Raw genomic sequence first — 20252 nt, forward strand, 5'->3', positions numbered from 1 at the left:
TTTTTAGTTTCATCCTTCCCAGCAAGCCGACTTTCCCTATTAAATACGAACGGCAATCTTTCAACTGTGTTTCAGAACGACGGAACTTGTTTGACGGCAGCGTGTGTGGCTTTTCATACATTAACAATCTTATTTGTTAACTGGCTCAGTTTCAAAGCCAACGTTGCTGTGGTTACGCGTCATTGCACGAATCACATCCTCGCATAGCTCACTTCTTACTGGGCCTAACTGAGAAGTACTATCAGACCCTGCGCTGTCATAATAAATAGAGCTACCTGGAGGCATAGCTGATTATATCGGACCGGGAAACTTTATCCATGCCGTAATTTGGAATATGACACTTGATCTGTCAGCGATTACTTCTGCCGTTTGAAATCAACGTTGCTATGGCAACGCATGTTTGCCTATCTCATTGCTCTTGGGTCTGAACAAGGTAGTTTTTCAAAGATGTTTTACCGATTTTGACTCAGTGTATACCTGTCATTGTGAACTCCATTGCGACAGTGACTCGCACACTTGAGCTGCCACCGATTACTTCTGCCGTTTGAAATCAACGTTGCTATGGCAACGCATGTTTGCATACCTCATTGCTCTTGTGTCTGAACAAGATAGTTTTTCAAAGCCGTTTTACTGATTTTGACTCAGTGTATACCTGTTATTTTGAACTCCATTGCGACAGTGATACGCACACTTGAGATGCCAGCGAATTTCAATTGTGGAAGAACACATTGCACTGGAAATTACAGTAACTTATGACATTTGATCTTTTCGCACAAATTGGTGGAAGGGTTCGTTAGCGAGTTGATTTGACAGTGACTTGCACACTCCGTGCAACGTATATTCTACATATAGTACATTTAGTAGTCAAAATGTTATTGTAGTAGAATTGCATGTAGTAGTTACTTAGGTTATATTGGTTAATGTAGTATAGGAGTATGTTTTTGTTTTTATTTTAAGTGTTTGTTGCGTGATTTCATTTAGCATGCAACCTGCATGAACCAGGCGTTCCTACAGGTAAATGGCATCATTGGTAATAATCTTTTGAAAGCTATTTGGTAGCTATTGATGGGTTGAATTTTTCAGCCATTAGGTAGAAAGCTATTTTATACAATTGCCTGGGAACAGAAGGACAAAGAATTTTTGACCACCAACCTCAAGCACAACCTTTGTCAGCTGATCAATGGGATGTTTTTACAGAGGCGATTAACAGACTTGAAAACCATTTAAAGGATGATCTTAGTATTATTAGATCATTGGAAGTTGGCAGCTCCATTGAAAACAATGGAGTGCTGCGGGCTTTTACTGGCCGGTAAAAGCCCGCAGCACCAACATTCCAATGTTCGCTTTGTTCACAGCAGCAGCTGTGAACAAAGCCTCACGGAGCCTTCGGCTCAGGCATTTAACGCGGGAGCGGGCCTTTAATAGCCGGTAGAGCCCGCTACAGCGGGTTCTAAGGCTATATTGTTGAAAGGCACACATTTTTCACTCTGAAACAGTTTCAACATGAGTAAATTGACAATATTTTAGCAGAGCTTAGAGTATTAGCTTCTACTTGTGGGTTCTTAGGTCCACTGGACCAATATCTTAGGGATTAATTAGTGGTTAATTGTTATGACTCAAGAATTCAAGAAACAAATCTTTGTTGTAGAAACCCTACATTGAATGAAACTTTAGAAATAGCCAGAGGTATTGAACAGTCTAATTGCATCAAAAGAGTTGAGCAAAACTAAAATAAATCTGGTAGGGAATGCGAGCATGGTGTTGCCTAAAAGTAAAGTATCTATGTCTGCTCTGCCTCATACAAAGAAAAGCATTATAAAAAGTATGTCATGTTTTAGATGTGGTTCTAGGTCACATGTAGCTAATGCGACTAATTATCCTGCAATTGGAAAAGTTTGCATGAAGTGCAAGAAAGCTGGTCATTTTGCACGAGTATGTAAGCAGTCTCAAAAGGTTATGTTAGTGGAGCAGCAGGAAACTTTATGGCAGGCAAATGATGATGAAGTTGATTCGATGAGAAGGTGTGTTTTAGTTGTGGACGCTGTTTCTAATCTTCACACTGTTGACAAATCTTCAAAAGATCCAGTTTGTGAAATTAAAATTGGGGATCTCTTATTAGGGGTGAACGTGGATTCCGGCACACCTATAACCATAGTTTCAGATGAGAATTATTATCTCAATTGGAAGAAGTTTGCGTTACAACCGCCAGACAAAGACGGTTGCGTTTGATGGTCAGGAAATAGACATGATGGGTTATTTTAATGAGAAGATCGAATACCAACATAGAACCATTTATACTAAAATATATGTTGCTGAGAGGGGTTACAATCTTTGGGGTGGAGAGATCAAGGGCAGTTTGGAATGGTAGTTAAGCCGGGCACAGACCACCCAATTACCTTAGTTGAAGGGGTTGATGTAAAATTGTGTTCTCTGCAAGATGTTCTAGACAAACATGACGCCATCTTCAAAGACAAATTGTGTTCGATTAAAGGGTATGAGCATAAAATCTTGCTTAAACCTGATGCTGCTTCTGTTGTACATAAGGTGCGTAATGTGCCGTTGAGCATTAGAGGGAAACTGAAGGAAAACTTGCATGAATTGTGTGTTGAAGGGGTCTTTGAGCCGATTGATTCATCTCAATGAGTTTCACCTACTGCCGTGGCAATTAAGAAGACAGAAGATTGGAGATTATGCATGGATTTGAGATACTTAAACAAGAACAATTTGGTGGACTGTTTTCCCTTGCCCAAGATTCAGGATATGCTGGCAGAGTTGGGGGGGTATGAAAGTATTTTCTTCAATTGATCTCAAGTTAGCATATCACCAAGTTGAGCTGAGCAAAGAACCTCGTCCTCTCACGACTTTTGTCATGCCTTTTGGTGCTTACCGTTTCCTACGTATGCCGTTTGGTATGGCTTCAGCGGTACCCGTTTTCCAGAAGCTCATGTATCAACTTCTTGGTGACGAGTGCGGTGTCTTGGCTTATCAAGATGATATTCTGATTGATTCTGAGTCAGCTCAAGAGCATGTGCAGAAACTTGACAAGGTGTTAGGAATTTTGGAGGATCATGGGATTACAGTCAAGAAAGAAAAGTGTAAATGTATGGTTCAGTCTTTAGATTATTTGGGGCACAGAATTTCAGCCCAGGGAATTCTACCCAAGATAGATCTACTAAGTGCAATTGAAAATTCACCTTCTCCAAAAGATAAGGACCAATTGAGATCATTTTTGGGTCTCTGTGAATATTACTCACGGTTTGTGCAGAATTTTGCTTATCAGACTGAACCTATGCGAAGACATTTGAGGTTTGAGGAGTGGGGCAAAGTTTGAATGGTAAGAAGAGCAGGTGTAAGCATTTTCTACACTCAAAGCTCTTATAATGGACGCTCCGGCTCTTCAATCCTTCAGAGATGATGTACCTTCCATCATTACAGTGGATGCCAGTGGTATAGGTTTAGGTGCTGTACTGAGCCAGACAGTTGAAGGCAGGGAACATATTATTGCATTTACATGTAGACGTCTTTCTAAGGCTGAAAAGAATTACAGCACAATAGAGAGCGAGGCTTTGGCTTGTGTATGGGGTTCGAACCATTTTTTGAAACATGCGTGGGGGAGAGAGTTTACAGTAGTCACAGATCACAAGCCTTAAGTGTACTTGTGGAATGACAGTTTTTAATAAAAACCAGTCCCAGGTTGACCAGATTGTTGGCTAGATTATATGAACTCAATATGAAAATGAAACATATAGCTGGGGGAAAAAATTACAGGGCAGATTTTCTTTCTAGGTGTCCGGTAATACCATTGAAGAGGATGAAGCAGAGGAGGAGGATGCTGTTGTAGGGATGATTGATGGAGTCTTTGTTTCAGAAGGGGTTATTTCCAGAAAGTCCTGGAAGGAAGCGGTAAGCAGGGATAATTCTCTTTCAACTGTTAAAAAGTATGTTTGTGAAGGTTGGCCTGGAGAACGTTGTGTATCTGAGGAGATTAAACCTTTTTGGAAGATAAAGGATGAGTTGAATGTGGAAGATAATCTGGTGATGAGAGGGGAGCATTTGGTTCCGCCTAGTGAGTTAAGAAACAGATTTATTAAATTGGCCCATAAGGGATATGTAGGGATTACCGGCACAAGGAAACGTTTGTGTTTGTATTGCTGGTGGTCAGGCATGGATTCTGAGGTGGAGATGACAGTCAAGAACTGTAGTGAGTGCAAGGGGGCTAACAAGAGCTTGCATACGAGGGAGGTGCAGTTAAGTCCAGTACATTATCCTGATAGGCCTTGGGAAAAACTAGGTTTAGACTTAATTGGTCCTATCAGGGGTCAGAATGAGGGCAAAAGGTATGTGCTGGTTGCTGTGGACTATCATTCTAAATGGATTTCTTACACATTTTTTAAAGCGCTGAACACAATTATTGTAATTGAGTTCCTGAAAGAGATCTTTTGTTGTGTGGGAATTCCTAAGTGTCTGGTTACAGACCATGGTGTCCAATTCGTGTTGCATCGTATGATTGAACTTTTGAAGGGGCACAACATTGAGCATTTAACTACTGCTTTATATAGTCTGCAAGGCAATAGTCTGGTGGGGAGAGTGAATAGAATTTTCAAAGAAACTATACAATTGGCCATTCGTGCAGGGAGGTGTGTTCAAGAGTTAGTGGCTGAAAGGATTTGGTGTTATCACAACACTCCACATGCTACGACAGGCGTTGCCCCTTTCGTTTTATTAAAGGGTAGACACTCTTGCAATGAGTTGGCTCCTGGGTGGGTTGTGCAGGAATTGATGAAGGATGCGTCTATTTCAAACATTGATCAAGTTAAAGATAGGGTGGAGAAGTTGCAAGCTAGAAGTAAAATAAGATACAACAGTCTTAAAAGGGTTTAGGAAGTGCAATTTTGTGTGGGGGGAAGTGAGAGTGAGGAGGCCTCAAGGCAGAGGTTATTGGGGGGGGAGGTGGGTCAAGATTTTATCCGACTTCTAAGGTGGTCAGTCTCTAAACATGCCATAATGTTAGAAAATGGGAAGTGGTGGCACAAAAGAAATGTGGTGAAAGTCACTGGGGAACCTGATGTGGTTTCAGACAATCCCCATGCAGGTGTTCATACTGGAAGTGAGTACAGTTTCAGTGATTATTGTGGAAGGGGTGAGAGTGGTGAAGGGCAGGGTTTTACCATGAGTGTAGGTAACAATGCTTGTAATATGGGTTTGGGTGAGAGTGTTCGGGGAAATGATGAGCAGGGTGACAGAGGACAGCTGGATGAGAGACAAGACCAGGAGGCAAGTGCTCACAGGCCCAAAAGGAACATTGTTAGACCCAAACATTTAAGTCAGTATGTAATATATTAAATTGTTTCTTGTTGGGCAATATATATTGTTACCTTATGTTGTTTCATTTTTGCTGTATTTGTTAAGGGGGAAGATGTGTGTTATATTCTAAGTGATTCTTGCAGTGCACTTTTATGGAAGGTTGCTCTCTGCGAGTTCCGATGCCAGAGGCGTGGCGTGGTGTGGTGTTCCATGGTTGGCAGCTGAGAGGCTGTTTTCCTTGGGACGGCTGCTGAGGACATCAGTGTTGATTTCATCCAATAAATCAGAATTTCAAGACAGCATATTGTCTGTGGTTCATCTGTACTCTATGTAGGATACCACACCCCCAAGGCTCAAACACCAATAGGGAAGGGTCATGACGAACCCGGCAGCCCAGGATAGTCTCTCAGGCGTGCACATTCAGGGAAGCCCCCACTCCTGCTTATCAGTCCAGGCCGGCCACCGTATGACAAATTTTCTCCCTCAAACCCCTCCCTGTAGCTGGAGTCTCACAAGAATGCAGCCATCTTGCATGCGGGCTCTCTGCCCCCCACTGTAACTCTATTTTAACTGTGATTTTTTTTTTCCCACTGAACTTCAGTGATAATATCAATATTTTTTTCCTCAATGGAGTAAATCCACCGCCAAACCTGGGATATAGTAGGGGTACACAACATTTTAAAAAATAGATTTAAAAAAGTAGCAATAGATGGTGAAAAGAGACAACACTAAAAGGTGGACAGGTAAGGCAGAAAGAGGAAGCCTTGTTCTGCATGACAAACCCATTACCCAACCCTCACCAATCTGTGGGGATTCCTGTGAAATTACATTTTACAAGTATTAGTGGATGTACATGGTAGATCCAGATTTGAATGCTGTGGGTTCTCACATTGATTCTGTGCACATTTATTCTTTTTTATTTATTTTTTTAAATATATTTTTATTGCAAACTAGACATACAAGCGATCCCCACCCACCCCCAACACAAGAGCAGTCATAGATCAAATAAGAAGTTGTAAACAGTGCAAAAAAAACAAAACAAGAAAAATAAAAAATAAACACATCTTTCATGTCAACATATCCACATATTCCAACATTCATTGCAATAAAATGAAGAGAGCAGCTACCGCCCCTTAAAGTTGCATCATCCAAAATGTAATTGAGCTAAGGGTTACACATTCAAAAAAAGTAAACACCCAACCAGGGACCCCTGCCTACTGCTCCTTATGGGCCAGGATCCAATCGGAAAAAGGGGCCCAAATCCCGAGTCCCTTTTCTTTGCCTTTTTACCCTTCCGCTGGTACAAAGCACTCTCAAGCTTGTATACATTCTAGTAAGCCATTGCTCAAAACAAGGAGTTTTGGGATCGAGCCAAGCCGAGGCAATACAGAGCTGAAATTGTGGTGAGGCCATAAACAAAAGTGAACGTACCCCTTTAGAGAAATCTTCTTCCTGAATTCCAAGCAGTATCAGCTGAGGGGTTAGATAAACTCCCAGGATAAGCTTCCCTTTAAGAAACTCTGAGATTTCGGCAATGGTTTTAGAAAGCCCTGGACAGGCGGCAAACATGAGAATTAAATCTGCCCCATAAAGACGGCATCTTGGGCACAGCGATCCCTTGTCTTCGCCCCACTGCGCAACCTTCCCTGGTGTGTTATACAAATTAAAATATGTTTTATAATGTTGAGGTAACAAATTAGCAGGGAGGAAGACCGAGCGAGGCAAAATGATTCCAAAAGAGTAGAGTTAGGGATGGAGAGTTTCTCCTGTTATGTCTCAGGATGCTTATTCAAATCATCTTTTATAAGCTGATTCAACAAACCATATGTTTCCCAAATTGGACGAGGTCTTGCACTTAAGAGTAAGTCCACTAGATCCACCCTGAGAAATTCAGTAGGGCCATCTCCCTTCCAGCTGAGGTAATCTCTAATTTGCAGAAATTTAAATAATTACTTGTGCCCAATCAAGTAATCCCTAACAAGATCCTCGAAAGACACTAAACCGAAGTAAGAAAATAATTTCCCTAGCCTAGTAAGTTTGAGTCCTTTCCAGCGGGAGACATAAGGATCCTGGAATATGTCTGGTAATAAAGGAATATTAAACATAGGTGTATAGTGATTAAGTCAGCCAATGCCAAGATGTTTACGCACGGCTGCTCATACCTTAAAAGTACCCCTCAGAGGCTTAAATCGAACCCTTTTAAAATACCCAAGTTCAACTTGCCTCCAGAGGCAACCCCAGGCCTCTTTCCTGAGTATGAGTACAAACGGCGAGGGATCATTACCAGTCACCTCCAACTCTGGGTTCTCTTCCTGAAACAGGATTTGACATTGTTGAAGAGTGTTCGCCCAGTAATATAGTTTGAGATTTGGCATCGCCAAGTCTCCTCTCTCCCACGGGAGCATCAAGAACCTAAGCGCTCTCCTAGTTCGACCGTAGGACCATAAAAATCTTGTCCTCCAGCCTTCTAATCCAAAGATTCTCAACCTCTAATGGAATAGCTCAAATTAAGTATAAGATTTTTGGAAGAAGCAGCATTTTTAAAACGTTACATTCACTGACTAAAGAGATGAAAATTATTCATCTGGGCAAAGTCCTTGCCGGCTCTAGCTATTAGGGTCCCAGGTTAGAACCTATAAATATGGTCAACATTGGAAGACATATTAACCCTTAGATATATTGCACTGTCCACCATGCGAGCATCACTCAGCAAGGCATAGCTATTGACACCCACTTGTGTCTTATCATTGAGCACAGCTGAGTAGCCTGGACCGAGTAGCCTCTCTTCCGATTTCTTCTAAAGTGGTCTTGGAGTCCGGAGAAACCAATGCAATATCGTTGCCATATGCCAAGGTCTCAGTATTCCATCCGTTAAACTGCATTGGCATAATCATGGGGTTAACATTGAGTCTCCAAATAAACAGATCGATTTAGATGGCAAAGAGTAAAGAGGAACAAGAATATCCCTGCCTTGTCCCAGTTTGTATCTTAACTGGATCCAAATAACCTTCCTTTACAAACACCCTTGCCATGTGGTCCTGATATAGAGCACCTTAATGAATCCTGACACGAAACCCACTTTTCACACAGCATCCCACAGGTACTGCCAGGAGATTCTATCAAACACTTTCTCAGCATCCCGTAGAATTAAAGCCATAGGGTCCCTGGCTGCCCCTGCAGCATTGAAAAGCGATATCACACAGCGAGTATGGTTAGTCGCCCCCTCCCATGGATGAAACCGTGTTGCCTAGGGGACACAATCTTCCTGATAATTCTAGACAGACGTGCTGCCCTAACTTTAGAATAGATTTTAGAATCCCCGTTATTCAGCATAATTAGGCTGTATGAGCCCAATTCCTGTACTGGTTTACGCTTTTTAGGAAAAACCACAATGTTGGCCATTGACCACGACTTCAGGGGGCAGCGCCATTATTAATATGTATAAAAAGATGAAGTAGGTGCTCTTTAATAACGCAGGAGAAATATTGTCAAGTCCAACCACCTTCTCCGGAGGTAGACTGGAAATGGCCAGGAGAATTTCCTTCCATGTAATGGGGCTTCCAGTGATTCCTGATCCAATTCATCTAAGACATTTAAACAAGGTTTCCTCCAAGAACTTCTGAACCTCTTTGTCTTCCCAGACCAAATTTTCCAATATACAAGGTCCAGTAAAACCTCTGGAAGGCAGCGCGAATATGCAAGAGTTCTGAAACTAACCCAAATATAGGGTCCCTATCTCTCCCTGCACTTGCCTTTAACGCAGACGAACAGCGAGAAGATGACCTACACATTTACTGAACTCATAAATACCTAACCTGAAAAGAGAAATCTTATCAGCTGCTTTTTGTATATCCCCCACCCCTTGGTGACCGCAGATACTAGCCTACTTTCCGTTACCGCCAATGCCTTATGTAGTTCAGTCATAAAGAGTTTCTCCTCCTTTTGGCAATTCAAACTGAAATGCATAGTTCTCCGCAAATGCCAGCTTTGAATGCGTCCCACACAACCCTAAGCGGGCACTCATGATGTTTTCTTCCATAAAGATAGGTATCCATGTTTTGATTGTATAAATAAAATCTTTATCAAATAAAAGAGCAGGTTCAAAGCTCCATTTCGGGACCTGTCTTTCCCAGCCTTTAGGTGTAACTTCTAGCACAAGAGGGTTATGGTCAAACACATAACAGGGAAACTTATCAATTCTACAGTCCCAGATAAAAGAACTTGAGACCAAGAAATAATCAAGGTGTACGTATTTTTGGTGTGGGGCAGAATAATATGTATATCCAGGGTCAGGTGGCATTTTAACCACCCCCCCAAATATCTACCAACCCATGGTTATGAACCAAATCACACAAAGAGCTAAAGACCCTGGGCTTCTGGTCAAGGTATTTCATACCACCACCCTTACCAATCACCTGTAATACTTATATCGAAGTCCCCACAAACAATAATTGGTGATGGCCATAAGGCCAATTCAGTGTCGAGCAACTCTAACACCACTGGATCATCAAAGACAATTAAGTACATTGAACAAAGTGTAAATACCCCGTTTGGAAGAGGGCATTCATTTATGACCCATCCCAGGCTATCAACTTGTGTGCGTTTAAAGGTGAAAAGCTGCCTTCTTGCAAGGACAGCAACACCTCTCGTCCATGCCCTGAACAAAGTGCCATCAATAGCATGGAATTCAAGGGATTCAAGGATCTCTTGACTAAAGCCCTCTAGGTGGGTCTCTGGAGACAGACAATATCTGCCTTTAACAAATGTAGCTCTATAGAAATCGTTTAGTGTTTCTTTACATCGTTTAACCGACAGATATGAACTGTAGCTATTCAAATATTGTTAATGTGAGCCAAAGAGGAAAAATTGCAAAGCACAGCACTCCCTGACAAGAGTTGGAGATATGCAATAGATATACCTAAGGAATCTGTCTAAAAGAAAGAAAAAAAACCCTCTTGCTCTTGTGTTAAGACATCTCCCACCCCCCCAAACTCATGTCACCCAACCAATCACCCAAACCCCACCAGACTACTCCCCAACCGAAGCCATCCCCCATGTCCCCCCACCACCCAAGCAGAGCAATCAGGTCACCACATGGTATGTGCCACCCAATAGTATTCCCACTGGTGCCCCCACCCTACAGACGATGATGACTACATAAAGTGAAAGAAAAAGGGGGAATGGAGAAAAAAGACAAACCGGGAGCCTCAAATTCCCCAAAAACCCTACATGCCTACTAAATAACCTTGAAGACAAAAGTCCAAAGAGGCCAGCCCAATCATAACTAGTCACCAACAGCTTACAACACGTGTCGCCAAGGCAAGGAAAGAAAACAGAAAGAGAGAAAAAGGCAACCGCAACTCAGGCCACTAGCTCTTTTAAATATTTCTCAGCTTTGATTTCTGACAGGAAAGTTTGAGTTTTCCCCCTAATTATTACTTTAAGATGACCAGGTTCAACACGAAGACTTCTCCTCCCAACTTGTCAAAAAGATTAAAGAGCAGCCAAAAGCGCCAGCATCGTTCAACCGTAGAATGGCAAAAGTCAGCTCTGACAAAGAAAGTGTCCATCAAACTTTAGATTGTGCTCTTGCATATATAGCTTCCCTCAAAAGAAAATTTCCAAAGTACACTAAGATGGCCATCAGTTTTTCTACATCTGTCTCCCAATGTTTCTTATGAGTCATAGGAAAGTGATGCACCCGCTGAAGCTCTGAATCCCAGTTCCATTGTATAAACTCAGCTAACGCTCCTTTCAGAAGTGTCAACATGTAAGAGCGAATATCATTACACACCACTCATTCCGCAATCCCTAGGAAGCGAAGATTGTTCCTTCATTGACGATTTTCAAATTCCTCGAGCTTCCACATAACATCAGTTATCAGAGATTCTTGTGATCCTTGTCTGGCCTTTATCGAGCCCATCTCAGAATCAAGCAGCTCGGAGCATTTTTCCTCAGCATAAATTTGCTCGCCAATTTCAGAACAAGTTCTATTAACTTTCTTGATGGCGGCTTAAGGTTTTTTGGAGGCAAGACGCATGCGGTTGTTCTCAATCCAAACATCCTCTTGCAATTGCTTTATAGATTGAAGGATGAGTGAAAGGGAGGTTTCCTTAACCTCGACAGTATCTCTTGCGACACCAACCAGAGATTGCCTCGACTCTGATTGCACTGGGCTGCATAGGCCCTCTGGGTATACCTGATGTGCAGCCAAGTAATACCATTTGAGTTTACTGGCCACATTCTCCTCAGAAGCCCATCCTGTGCCCCCATGAAGGCCCCTTTTTTCTTTGAGCACCTCCACAACTGGCGCGTTTGTTGCCGCTGGTTCATCCGTTAGAGAAAATAACTTGTCCCCAATATCATGAAATCCAGTGGCACTTTGCAACTAAGCCTTTCCTGCGCATGGCGGGGGCACCTCAGAACTAGCTAAAACTTGCGACTAGGGATGATTTGAGGCAACACCACCCATGAGAGAGCTCTCAGCAGGCCCTTCTTCAGACAAGGGATCATATTTGTTTAGGTGACCTTGCTAGAAGACACTCTTCATCAGAAACCCCCATACCTGGTAACGTAATGTCCAAAGGGTCAGTAGTGACAACTTCACTAGGGATAACTGGTCCTTCCTGTTTGCCTTCAATACCCTCCACGGACTGCGCAGGGACCCTGCTGCCACTGTCTCCCTCGAGAATCAGGGACACCCTTGATGGTGCATGTTACACGTTCAATGTCAAGGAAGGAGCTGTGGAAGAAGGAGCTGTGGAAGAACGAGCAGAAAACATATCTGTGACAGAGGGCTGTGAGGCCTTACTAGCTGAAAGGGAGGGCCCCCGATCAGTCTTCTGCGGTTGCTTCTTCAGAACCAGGGCCTGTGTCACAGCAGGGGCACTGAGCATCACAGTACAAAAGTAGCCTCTTTCTAGCTTAGTTACCCCCACTTTTGACCTGTTTGTCAGTGTGTTTGACTGTCTACTGGGATCCTGCTAATCAGGACCCCATTAGTTCCGCTCTCTCTCTTAAATTATGGTTGTTACATACTGGTAACCCAGTATTTCACCCACAATTGGCATACTGGAGCCCCCTTAAAAGTCCCTAGTATATAGTACTTAGGTACCAGGTCACTTATAAGTCAGCCCTATAGCAGGCCCTCCAGCCCTGAGGGCAGGGTGAAGAGTACCTGTGTGTGAGGGCACCCCTGCAGTAGCAGAGGTGCCCCTACAACCTCAGGACCATTTTTCCAGACCTCGTGAGTGCGAGGACGCCATTTTATGCATGTACTGGACATAGGTCACTACCTATGTCCAGCTACATAATGGTAACTCCGAACATAGGTAGGCATGTTTGGTATCAAACATGGAGGAATCATACCCCCATGCTTTTGCAAGCATTGGTTCTATGATCCCATGCACTCTGGGGCTCCTTAGAGGACACCCAGTACTGCCATTACAGCCTTCTGAGGTTTTCCAGGCTGCCCCAGCTGCTGCCACCTCACAGACAGGTTTCTACCCTCCTGTTCCTTGAGCAGCTTAAGCGCAGGCAGAGAGAACAAAGGATTTCCTTTGGGAGAGGGGTGTTACACCCTCTCCCTTTGGAAATAGTTGTTACAAGCTTGGAAGGGGTAGCCTCCCCAAGCCACTGGAAATTATTTAAAGGGCACATTTGGTGCCCTCCTTGCATAATCTAGTCCACACCAGTTCAGGGACCCCCAGACCCTGCTCTGGCGCGAAACTGACCACTCCGCAGTCCATAGCCACCGTAGTGGTGATATTCAGAGCTCCTTCAGAAGGTCCCTGGGTTTTGACATTTTGGATTCCAAGTTGGCAGGGTACTCTGGGAGCATCTGACGATGTCAGAGCCCTTTCCCAATAGGTGCTTACCTGTTTAGCTGACCAATCCCTCTTTCAGGGCTACTTAGGGTATCTCCTTTGGGTGGTTCTTCAGATTCAGATTGCAAGACTCCAGCAGGAATCCTCTGCATCCTCCACTTCGACTTCTGAAGAAACTGCATCTGGACCCTCCAGGAACTCTACAAACTGCAAAAAAGAAGCAAAAACGACTTCTGCAGCATTGTATCTTCAGCTCCTGCCAGCAACTGCAACTGTTTCCTGGTTGTGCATCCTCAGAGGCCAGGCTGTCTTCAGCCTGTACCAGAAGAGCGAAGGAATCTCCCTTGGAGTGAAGGAGTCACTCCCCTGTTCAGCACACACCTCAGTGCATCGACGATCGGCTGCGAGGATCTCCTTTACTGACGAGCTGCATGGATCCTGCCCCATGGGTGGTGGACTGAAGTGGTCCCAATGTCCTACTGTCCAACTTTGGTAGAGGTAAAAGCTTGCCTCCCCACACACAACAGTACCCCCTTGCACTGCGTACTTTGCAGTTGCCAAGGCTTGCTGGCATCTTTCCATGAAGTTCTTTGTGCCTGTGCAGCTCCGGCCCCCAGCACTCTGTCCCGTGACGCACATCTTCCTGAGTGGTTCTCCGGCAGCTTGGGAGCCTTTGTTGTAGTGCTGTGTGGGCCTACTTTTGCACCTCGTTTGTCCCCGTGCTGTGGGACTCCTGTGTGCGCTACCTGGTCTTCTGTGAGCTATCTGAGTTGCTGAGGGCCCCTTTGATTCCCCCTCCTGCGTAGAGTCCACCTGGCCCTTCCTGGTCCCAGGCAGCGCCATTTTCAGCTAACCGCAAGCTTTGCATGTGCCAAGGCTTGTTGGAAGACTCCAGCAAGGCAAACCAGACTGCAATCATCCATCCGGCGTGGGACATCACTTGCACCAACTAAGAACCTGAATCCATCTTCTTGGGTGCAGTACTGACTTATTCTTCACCAGTGGTTCTTCTTTTGCACCTTTATCCAAGTCAGCAGTGGCTCCTGTTCTCCCTGGACTCTTCCGTGCTTCTTGGACTTGGTCCCCTTTTTCCACAGGTCTTCAGGTCCAGGAATCCACTGTTGGTGTCTTGCAGTCTCTTCTGGTTCATGCATAATCTTCTTTTTCATGTTTCTGTGTGTTCTAGGAAAGTAACTGTGTTTTACTTCTGCTTTTCTTGGACTCTGAGGTGGGTTCTATAAAACTTACCTTTGGTATTTTCTAATACTCCCAGCACCCCTCTAGACACTACACTTGCCTAGGTGGGAAACCGACTTTCGCATTCCACTTTCTTAGCATATGGTTTGTGTTCCCCCTAGGCCCATTTCTAACTATTGTGATTTTCACTAATTGCACTGTTTTTACAACTGTTTTTGCATATTAGTGAATATAATTTGTGTATTACTTATCTCCTAAGGGAGTGTAGTCTCTATAGTATGCGTCACCAAAATAAACTACATTTATTTATTTTTGTAACACTGAGTATTTTCTTTCATGTGTGCGAGTAATGTGTGACTACAGTGGTATTGCATGAGCTTTGCATGTCTCCTAGATAAGCCTTGGCTGCTCAGCTATATCTAGAGAGCCTGGCTTCTAGACACTGCCTACATTTCACTAATAAGGGATAACTGGACCTGGTATAAGGTACAAGTACCATAGGCACCCACTACAAACCAGACTAGCCTCCTACAGTCGCCTCCTCCCCTTTCTGAGATGATTGTCCAGTGCCTCGTTGAGAAGGTGCTGAGCCAGCCACAGCGCGACTCTGTGCCTTTGACCCCCCCCCCTCAAGTGCCTTTGCCTTCTCTGTCGGGCATAATCTGTGCTCTGCCAAATGCCACAAGCCATCAGAAAAGAAGAGAGCCAGTCACCCGCAGAACACAGTGCACCAGAAACAAAGCGCAGGCAGTGCTCAGCAGTACCACAGCGTTCCTCAGAGGGGCCCAGGGGAGAATGGTGTGCCAGCTCCAGCACCGTGTCCCAAGCACTCTGATAATACCACAGGCCAGACGCACTATAAGACAGTGCCAGTCAGTAATCTAAAAAGGCATTTGGGATACCACCATCCTCTCCTGTAAGTCGGCGTCTTCAGGCTGAGAAGATGGCGGGGGGGGGGGGAAGCAGTGAGCTGGCCTACTACATTGCCATCATCTTGCTATTCATCTTTTATTCCTATGTAAAAATATGAGTGCTCAATTCACATTTGATGTAAGAGATTGAATGAGATGTGTTGCACATTTTCTACTTTGACTTTTGCGTATACTGATTTGTCAGGGCTGCATTAAGCAAAAAGAATGAGGAAGCATTGAAAAGGCTGCTTAGCAAAAAACATCATTACATTAACTTGCTTCCTCTTTGTCTTATATGTTACGTCCGACACTCCTTCCCATGGTTTGCTGGGACTTGAATTGTTAAGATATGAACCAGGAAGTGGAAGGCGTTCATGGAAATATAAATAGGTTGCTTGTGTCGCTGAGATCAAGACAAGTGTGGCTGTTTCAAAATGCAGCATGCCTCGTGTTCTTAAGTACTGCGACAAGGAAGAGAAGGCTAGTAATGACAATTAGTAATCAATGTACTACTGTGAAATTAAGAAAGAACTCGGGATGCAAATTAATTTGAAGAACTGACTGCAATACAAAGAAAGTGTTTGTATAAACCAAAAAAGAGATTTTTTTGTTTTGTTCTCAACAAATGTCAAATTAACATACTGATTTGGGCAGCAGCACCAGAAAAATCAGATTCACAAGACTGTAACTTGGGATACTCCCTGGGTTGCACAACCCAGGGGATAATAGACAAGTCAGCCTTATGGTGATCTGCCCCTAAACGTTTTTGCTTTTATCCTTTATATTTTTCCTGAATGTGTTTCTGGTGGATGTATCACTTTACCACTGCTAACCAGTGCTAAAGTCCTTATCCACACTTCTCGAAACATGTTGCAATTGGCTTACACCTTATTATCACATTTAATCTAATTTTAAGACCCTGGTAAAGCAGTATACCATACACCCAAGAAGAGTAAATTGCATGCTACTAGTGGGCCAGCAGCACTTATTGTGTCAACCTCTTAAGTAGCCCTTAAAACATGTCCGAGGTCTGCTATTACAGTCTCTCAGCAGTTTTAAACTGCCAATTCACCTTGGCAAAAAAAAAACACTCTTGCTAAGCATTAAACTCTCTTTATATTACATACACGTCTCCCATAAATTAAGCCCTAGACAGCTCATAGGGCAGGTTGCATTGTAATTAAAAATGTGAAGATGTTCTTTACATATCCTGGTGTGAAAAACTCAAATTCATTTTTCACTACTGTGAGGCTTACCTCTCCCATAGGACAGCATTGGGTTACCTTATTACATTTAATAAGTGATAACTTTTGATTTGAAGCAGTTTGTAAAGTAGTTTTTTAGGGCAAGGAGTTAATTTTAAATCCTATTTAATGGTAAAGTCTGATTGTAAGTGACAATTTTGAAAATGCCCCTTTTAGAAAGTTTTATTTTCTTGCTATAACCATTTGGTGCCTGCACCCTATTCATGAGTCACATGACTGGGTTTTGCAGTCAGCCTTTCAGTATTTCTACCAGACAGGCACACAACAGAGGGACTAGGTGTGCCTGGATGGGTCATCTCAGGCAGGATGGGGGAGACGGAGCTGTGTTTAGTCCCACTTGTACTTCAAAAGACTGCCCTTCTCTCACCCAAAGAACTTCAGACAAGCCTGCATACAGATCTGAACAAGGGGGGGGGAGGTAGGAAATTCCAAACATTTCTATAAAGGAGAGCCTCTAGAAGATTCTCACACTTTAAAAGAGGCACCAGATATAAAAACAGGACCCTCATACCCTCTCTTCAGTTCCCTTTTTAAACCCCCGAAAGGACTCTCAGGGGATGTCTGTGCTGGGACCTGCTGTGTACTTCAGAAAGAATGATCTGCTGCCTGAAGCTTGCTCTGAGCCTCCAGAGGTCTGCTCTGCTTTTCTACTTGAACCTAGGATTTCCAGAGTGACTTTATGGGCTATTTGGTTGGGCTCCTGATCACAGTCTCATGAAGAAAAAAAAAATAAAAAATAAATAAAAAAAAATAAAAAGGCTCCAACCATTGTGAAACCACACCTGTACCATGCCTGAGTGAATCCTAAATCTCCAAGTGGTGCCTCTCCAGTCCTGGACTATTGGATGTGGTGCAAAAGGTGCCCTGATGGCCCAAATCCAAAACCTGGGATGGAAAGAAAAACACATTTGACCAAAAAGTGCTCTGAGAACTGAGATGAGACTAGGACCTACCTGCTTGCCGATCTACCTAAGGTGTATCCTGACACTGTGAGCCTGACTGTGATAATTCCCGCTACGCTCGTCTCCTCTGCAGTAAATCCTGTTCAGGGGGTTCCTCACAGAGGGGGTATCCGGCCTCGTGTTGCACTCGTCTGCCACAGCCTGCAGTTTTGTCCTGTGGGAGATGTTTGACTTCCACAAAAATAAAAATAAACTGTCCAAGCGTAGGAATCCTCACCACAACTTTGCCCAGCAGCTCCCTGACGATGACACCTCTTCCGACACTGCCAGCTGTGTTTCCCCGTTGAACTTTACCTTCTCAGACATTTTCTTCCAAGTCCGCAGGTAAGAGGAGACCAGGCCCAATCCACTTAGCGTATCTGACACGGGCTCCATCACAGCTGGCCATAACTTTTGACTTTGCCCTGGTCCGTGGTTAGCGCTGATATTTTAGGCACTATTTTCCACTTTAAAAATTCATAACTCCGATTTTACTGATTGGATTTTTGTGTCAAATTTTTTTTACCAAAAAGTACTCTTTTTTTCTAAATTGGAGTGGAATTTTTCTTGTGTTGTGTTTTCACTTTATTACCCTTTAAATGCTGCATAAATAATTTACACATTGCTTCTAAATTAAGCCTGCTTTTGTGCTAAATTGACAAAGGGATAAGCGCAGGCTAGTTTAGTCACTCTTTGTGGTTCATACTGACAGGGATTGTAGCTGTTGTTTAAGGAGGGTTCACAGCTCCCTCATCCAACAACCCAATTTCTCACAGCAGTTTTCACCACGAAACTTCTAATGGAGGCCAAGGTGTCATTACCAGGTTGGAGAAAAGGCACTGTGCTCCCAACTAAGGAAAGGCAGTGTGTGTGCAGAGCTGCAGCATTTAAATAAGCAAATCCAAGTCAACCCGGTTAGTGAGTTTCCTCAAGAGGACAGTCAAAAATCATCAAAGTTAGGAAATATAAAATACCCCAGAAAGCAATGTTTGCAAACAGTGAGCAAGTGCTGAGTAGAGGTTACTTTTCAGCAATGAGTCAAATAATTCTTAAAAAATTACAGCTCAATTAAATTAAATATAGCTCACTTCGAATTAGGCCTTTTAGCACCCTGTCATTTGGTGTTGTCAGAAATTACACGTACAATTCTACTGTTGAAGTCCTGCAAAAACGAAGAAATTCTAAGAATTGTTCTGTCATTAACATGCTCAAAAACATTACAACTGGGTACAAGTCGGGCAGGAAGGGACATGAAAGCTCAGAGGAGCGCGGCCTGCCCGAGTAAGGCACACTCAGGGAATCCACTGGTGAGCACTGTCAGACAAGTCACCACTCTCCACGCGAATACACCTGGGCCTCCGAAATTGCAAGTCATTCCCTCTGAACCTCTCTGGTGCGAACCTCCACACCCCCTCCCTCCGCGCGTGTCTGCTCGGGCGAGACCACCCTGCAGCCGCCACTTCTGTCAGTCACGCGGCAACCCGCGCGGCCCCTCTCCTCGCGCTCACCTTAGTACTGGGGTCTGGGTCGGTGCACGCGCTTGCTGCGTCCTCGTCGGACAGGCCGTGCAGCACGGGCACCGGGACCTCGGACATGCTGTGGCGGAAAGGGATTCGGACGGGAAGAGAGAAAACCTGTCCCTGGGACTGAACTAGGAGGCGAGGCGGGAGCTTGGCCCGCCTCCTACCGGGCGGGACTGTGGGCGGACCGGGAGCGTCACCGGACCGCGCATTGCTGAGCCCTCGGCCCTCAAGAAGAGTCGCTGTCAAATACCCCTCAGGAGGAAAACACGCCCATAGCAGTGCATTTTGTGCTCCTCTGAATTCCCTGTCCTTATGCAATTGAAGGACTGTTAATTTGCAATATACAGAACAGGCCTTTAAGAGTGAAGATGGGCTGTGGTGAATAAGCACAACAGGGGTTAACTTTTGAAAAGAGAGAATCGGTACGTCGGAGTCGAATGTCACCATTTAGGATGGCAATCTTTTTAAGCCCGTTAAAAGGCCTAAGGACATTCTTCACATTTCTATCATACTTTTAAACAAGACCGGCAGCTTTAAATCTCGCTTGGCTCGTTGGCAAGTAGGGACACGAACTGCGGTGGAAGTGCATGGGAGGGATGATCCTGGGTGCAACGAGGGCGGGTTTTCAGAGATGGCTGAAAATAAAAGAATCTGCAGGTAGTTTATTGGCTGTTCACATTCAAGTAAATGCACGTTGTAGGAAGTTGGCTCTGTATACACTATTTCAAAGCAAGAAATAGTGTGCACAGAGTCCAAGGGTTCCCCTTAGAGGTAAGATAGTGGCAAAAGTAAATAATTCTAATGCTCTATTTTGTGGTAGTGCTTATCAAATTGTAGTGTTAAGCATTTGTTGTACACACACAGGCAATAAATGAGGAACACACACTCAAAGACTAACTCCAGGCCAATAGGTATTATAAATTGAAAAATAGCTTTTCTTAGTTTATTTTAAAACCACAGGTTCAAGATTTACATTAAACACTTTAAATGTAAGGTACTTCACTTAGATACTTTAGGAACTTTGAATGAAAACAATATCATGTACAATCTTGGTAAAAATGGCAATAAGCTATTTTCAAAGTGGACACTGCAAAAATCAACAGTTCCTGGGGGAGGTAAGTAAAGGTTAGATTAGGAGGTAAGTAAAACACTTAAAAGTCTCAGTTCTGTGGCATAGGCAGCCCACCGTTGGGGGTTCAAGGCAACCCCAAAGTTACCACACCAGCAGCTCAGGGCCGGTCAGGTGCAGAGGTCAAAGAGGTGCCCAAAACACATGGGCACCTTT

At 43.9% G+C, this 20252-nt stretch overlaps 1 protein-coding gene across 1 annotated transcript in view; it reads right to left on the bottom strand.

Moving 5' to 3' along the window:
* GLO1 (glyoxalase I) overlaps nucleotides 1-19176 on the bottom strand; it is an 80899-nt gene extending 61723 nt beyond the window's left edge. Inside the window, exon 1 of the mRNA XM_069236326.1 lies at nucleotides 18953-19176. Within this exon, the coding sequence (XP_069092427.1) occupies nucleotides 18953-19039 (87 nt within the window). The 5' untranslated portion in view covers nucleotides 19040-19176. The remainder of the gene's footprint in view (nucleotides 1-18952) is intronic.
* Nucleotides 19177-20252: the final 1076 nt, after the last annotated feature.

This window comes from Pleurodeles waltl, chromosome 5 (genome assembly GCF_031143425.1).
Source record: "Pleurodeles waltl isolate 20211129_DDA chromosome 5, aPleWal1.hap1.20221129, whole genome shotgun sequence".
NCBI classification, from domain to species: domain Eukaryota; kingdom Metazoa; phylum Chordata; class Amphibia; order Caudata; family Salamandridae; genus Pleurodeles; species Pleurodeles waltl.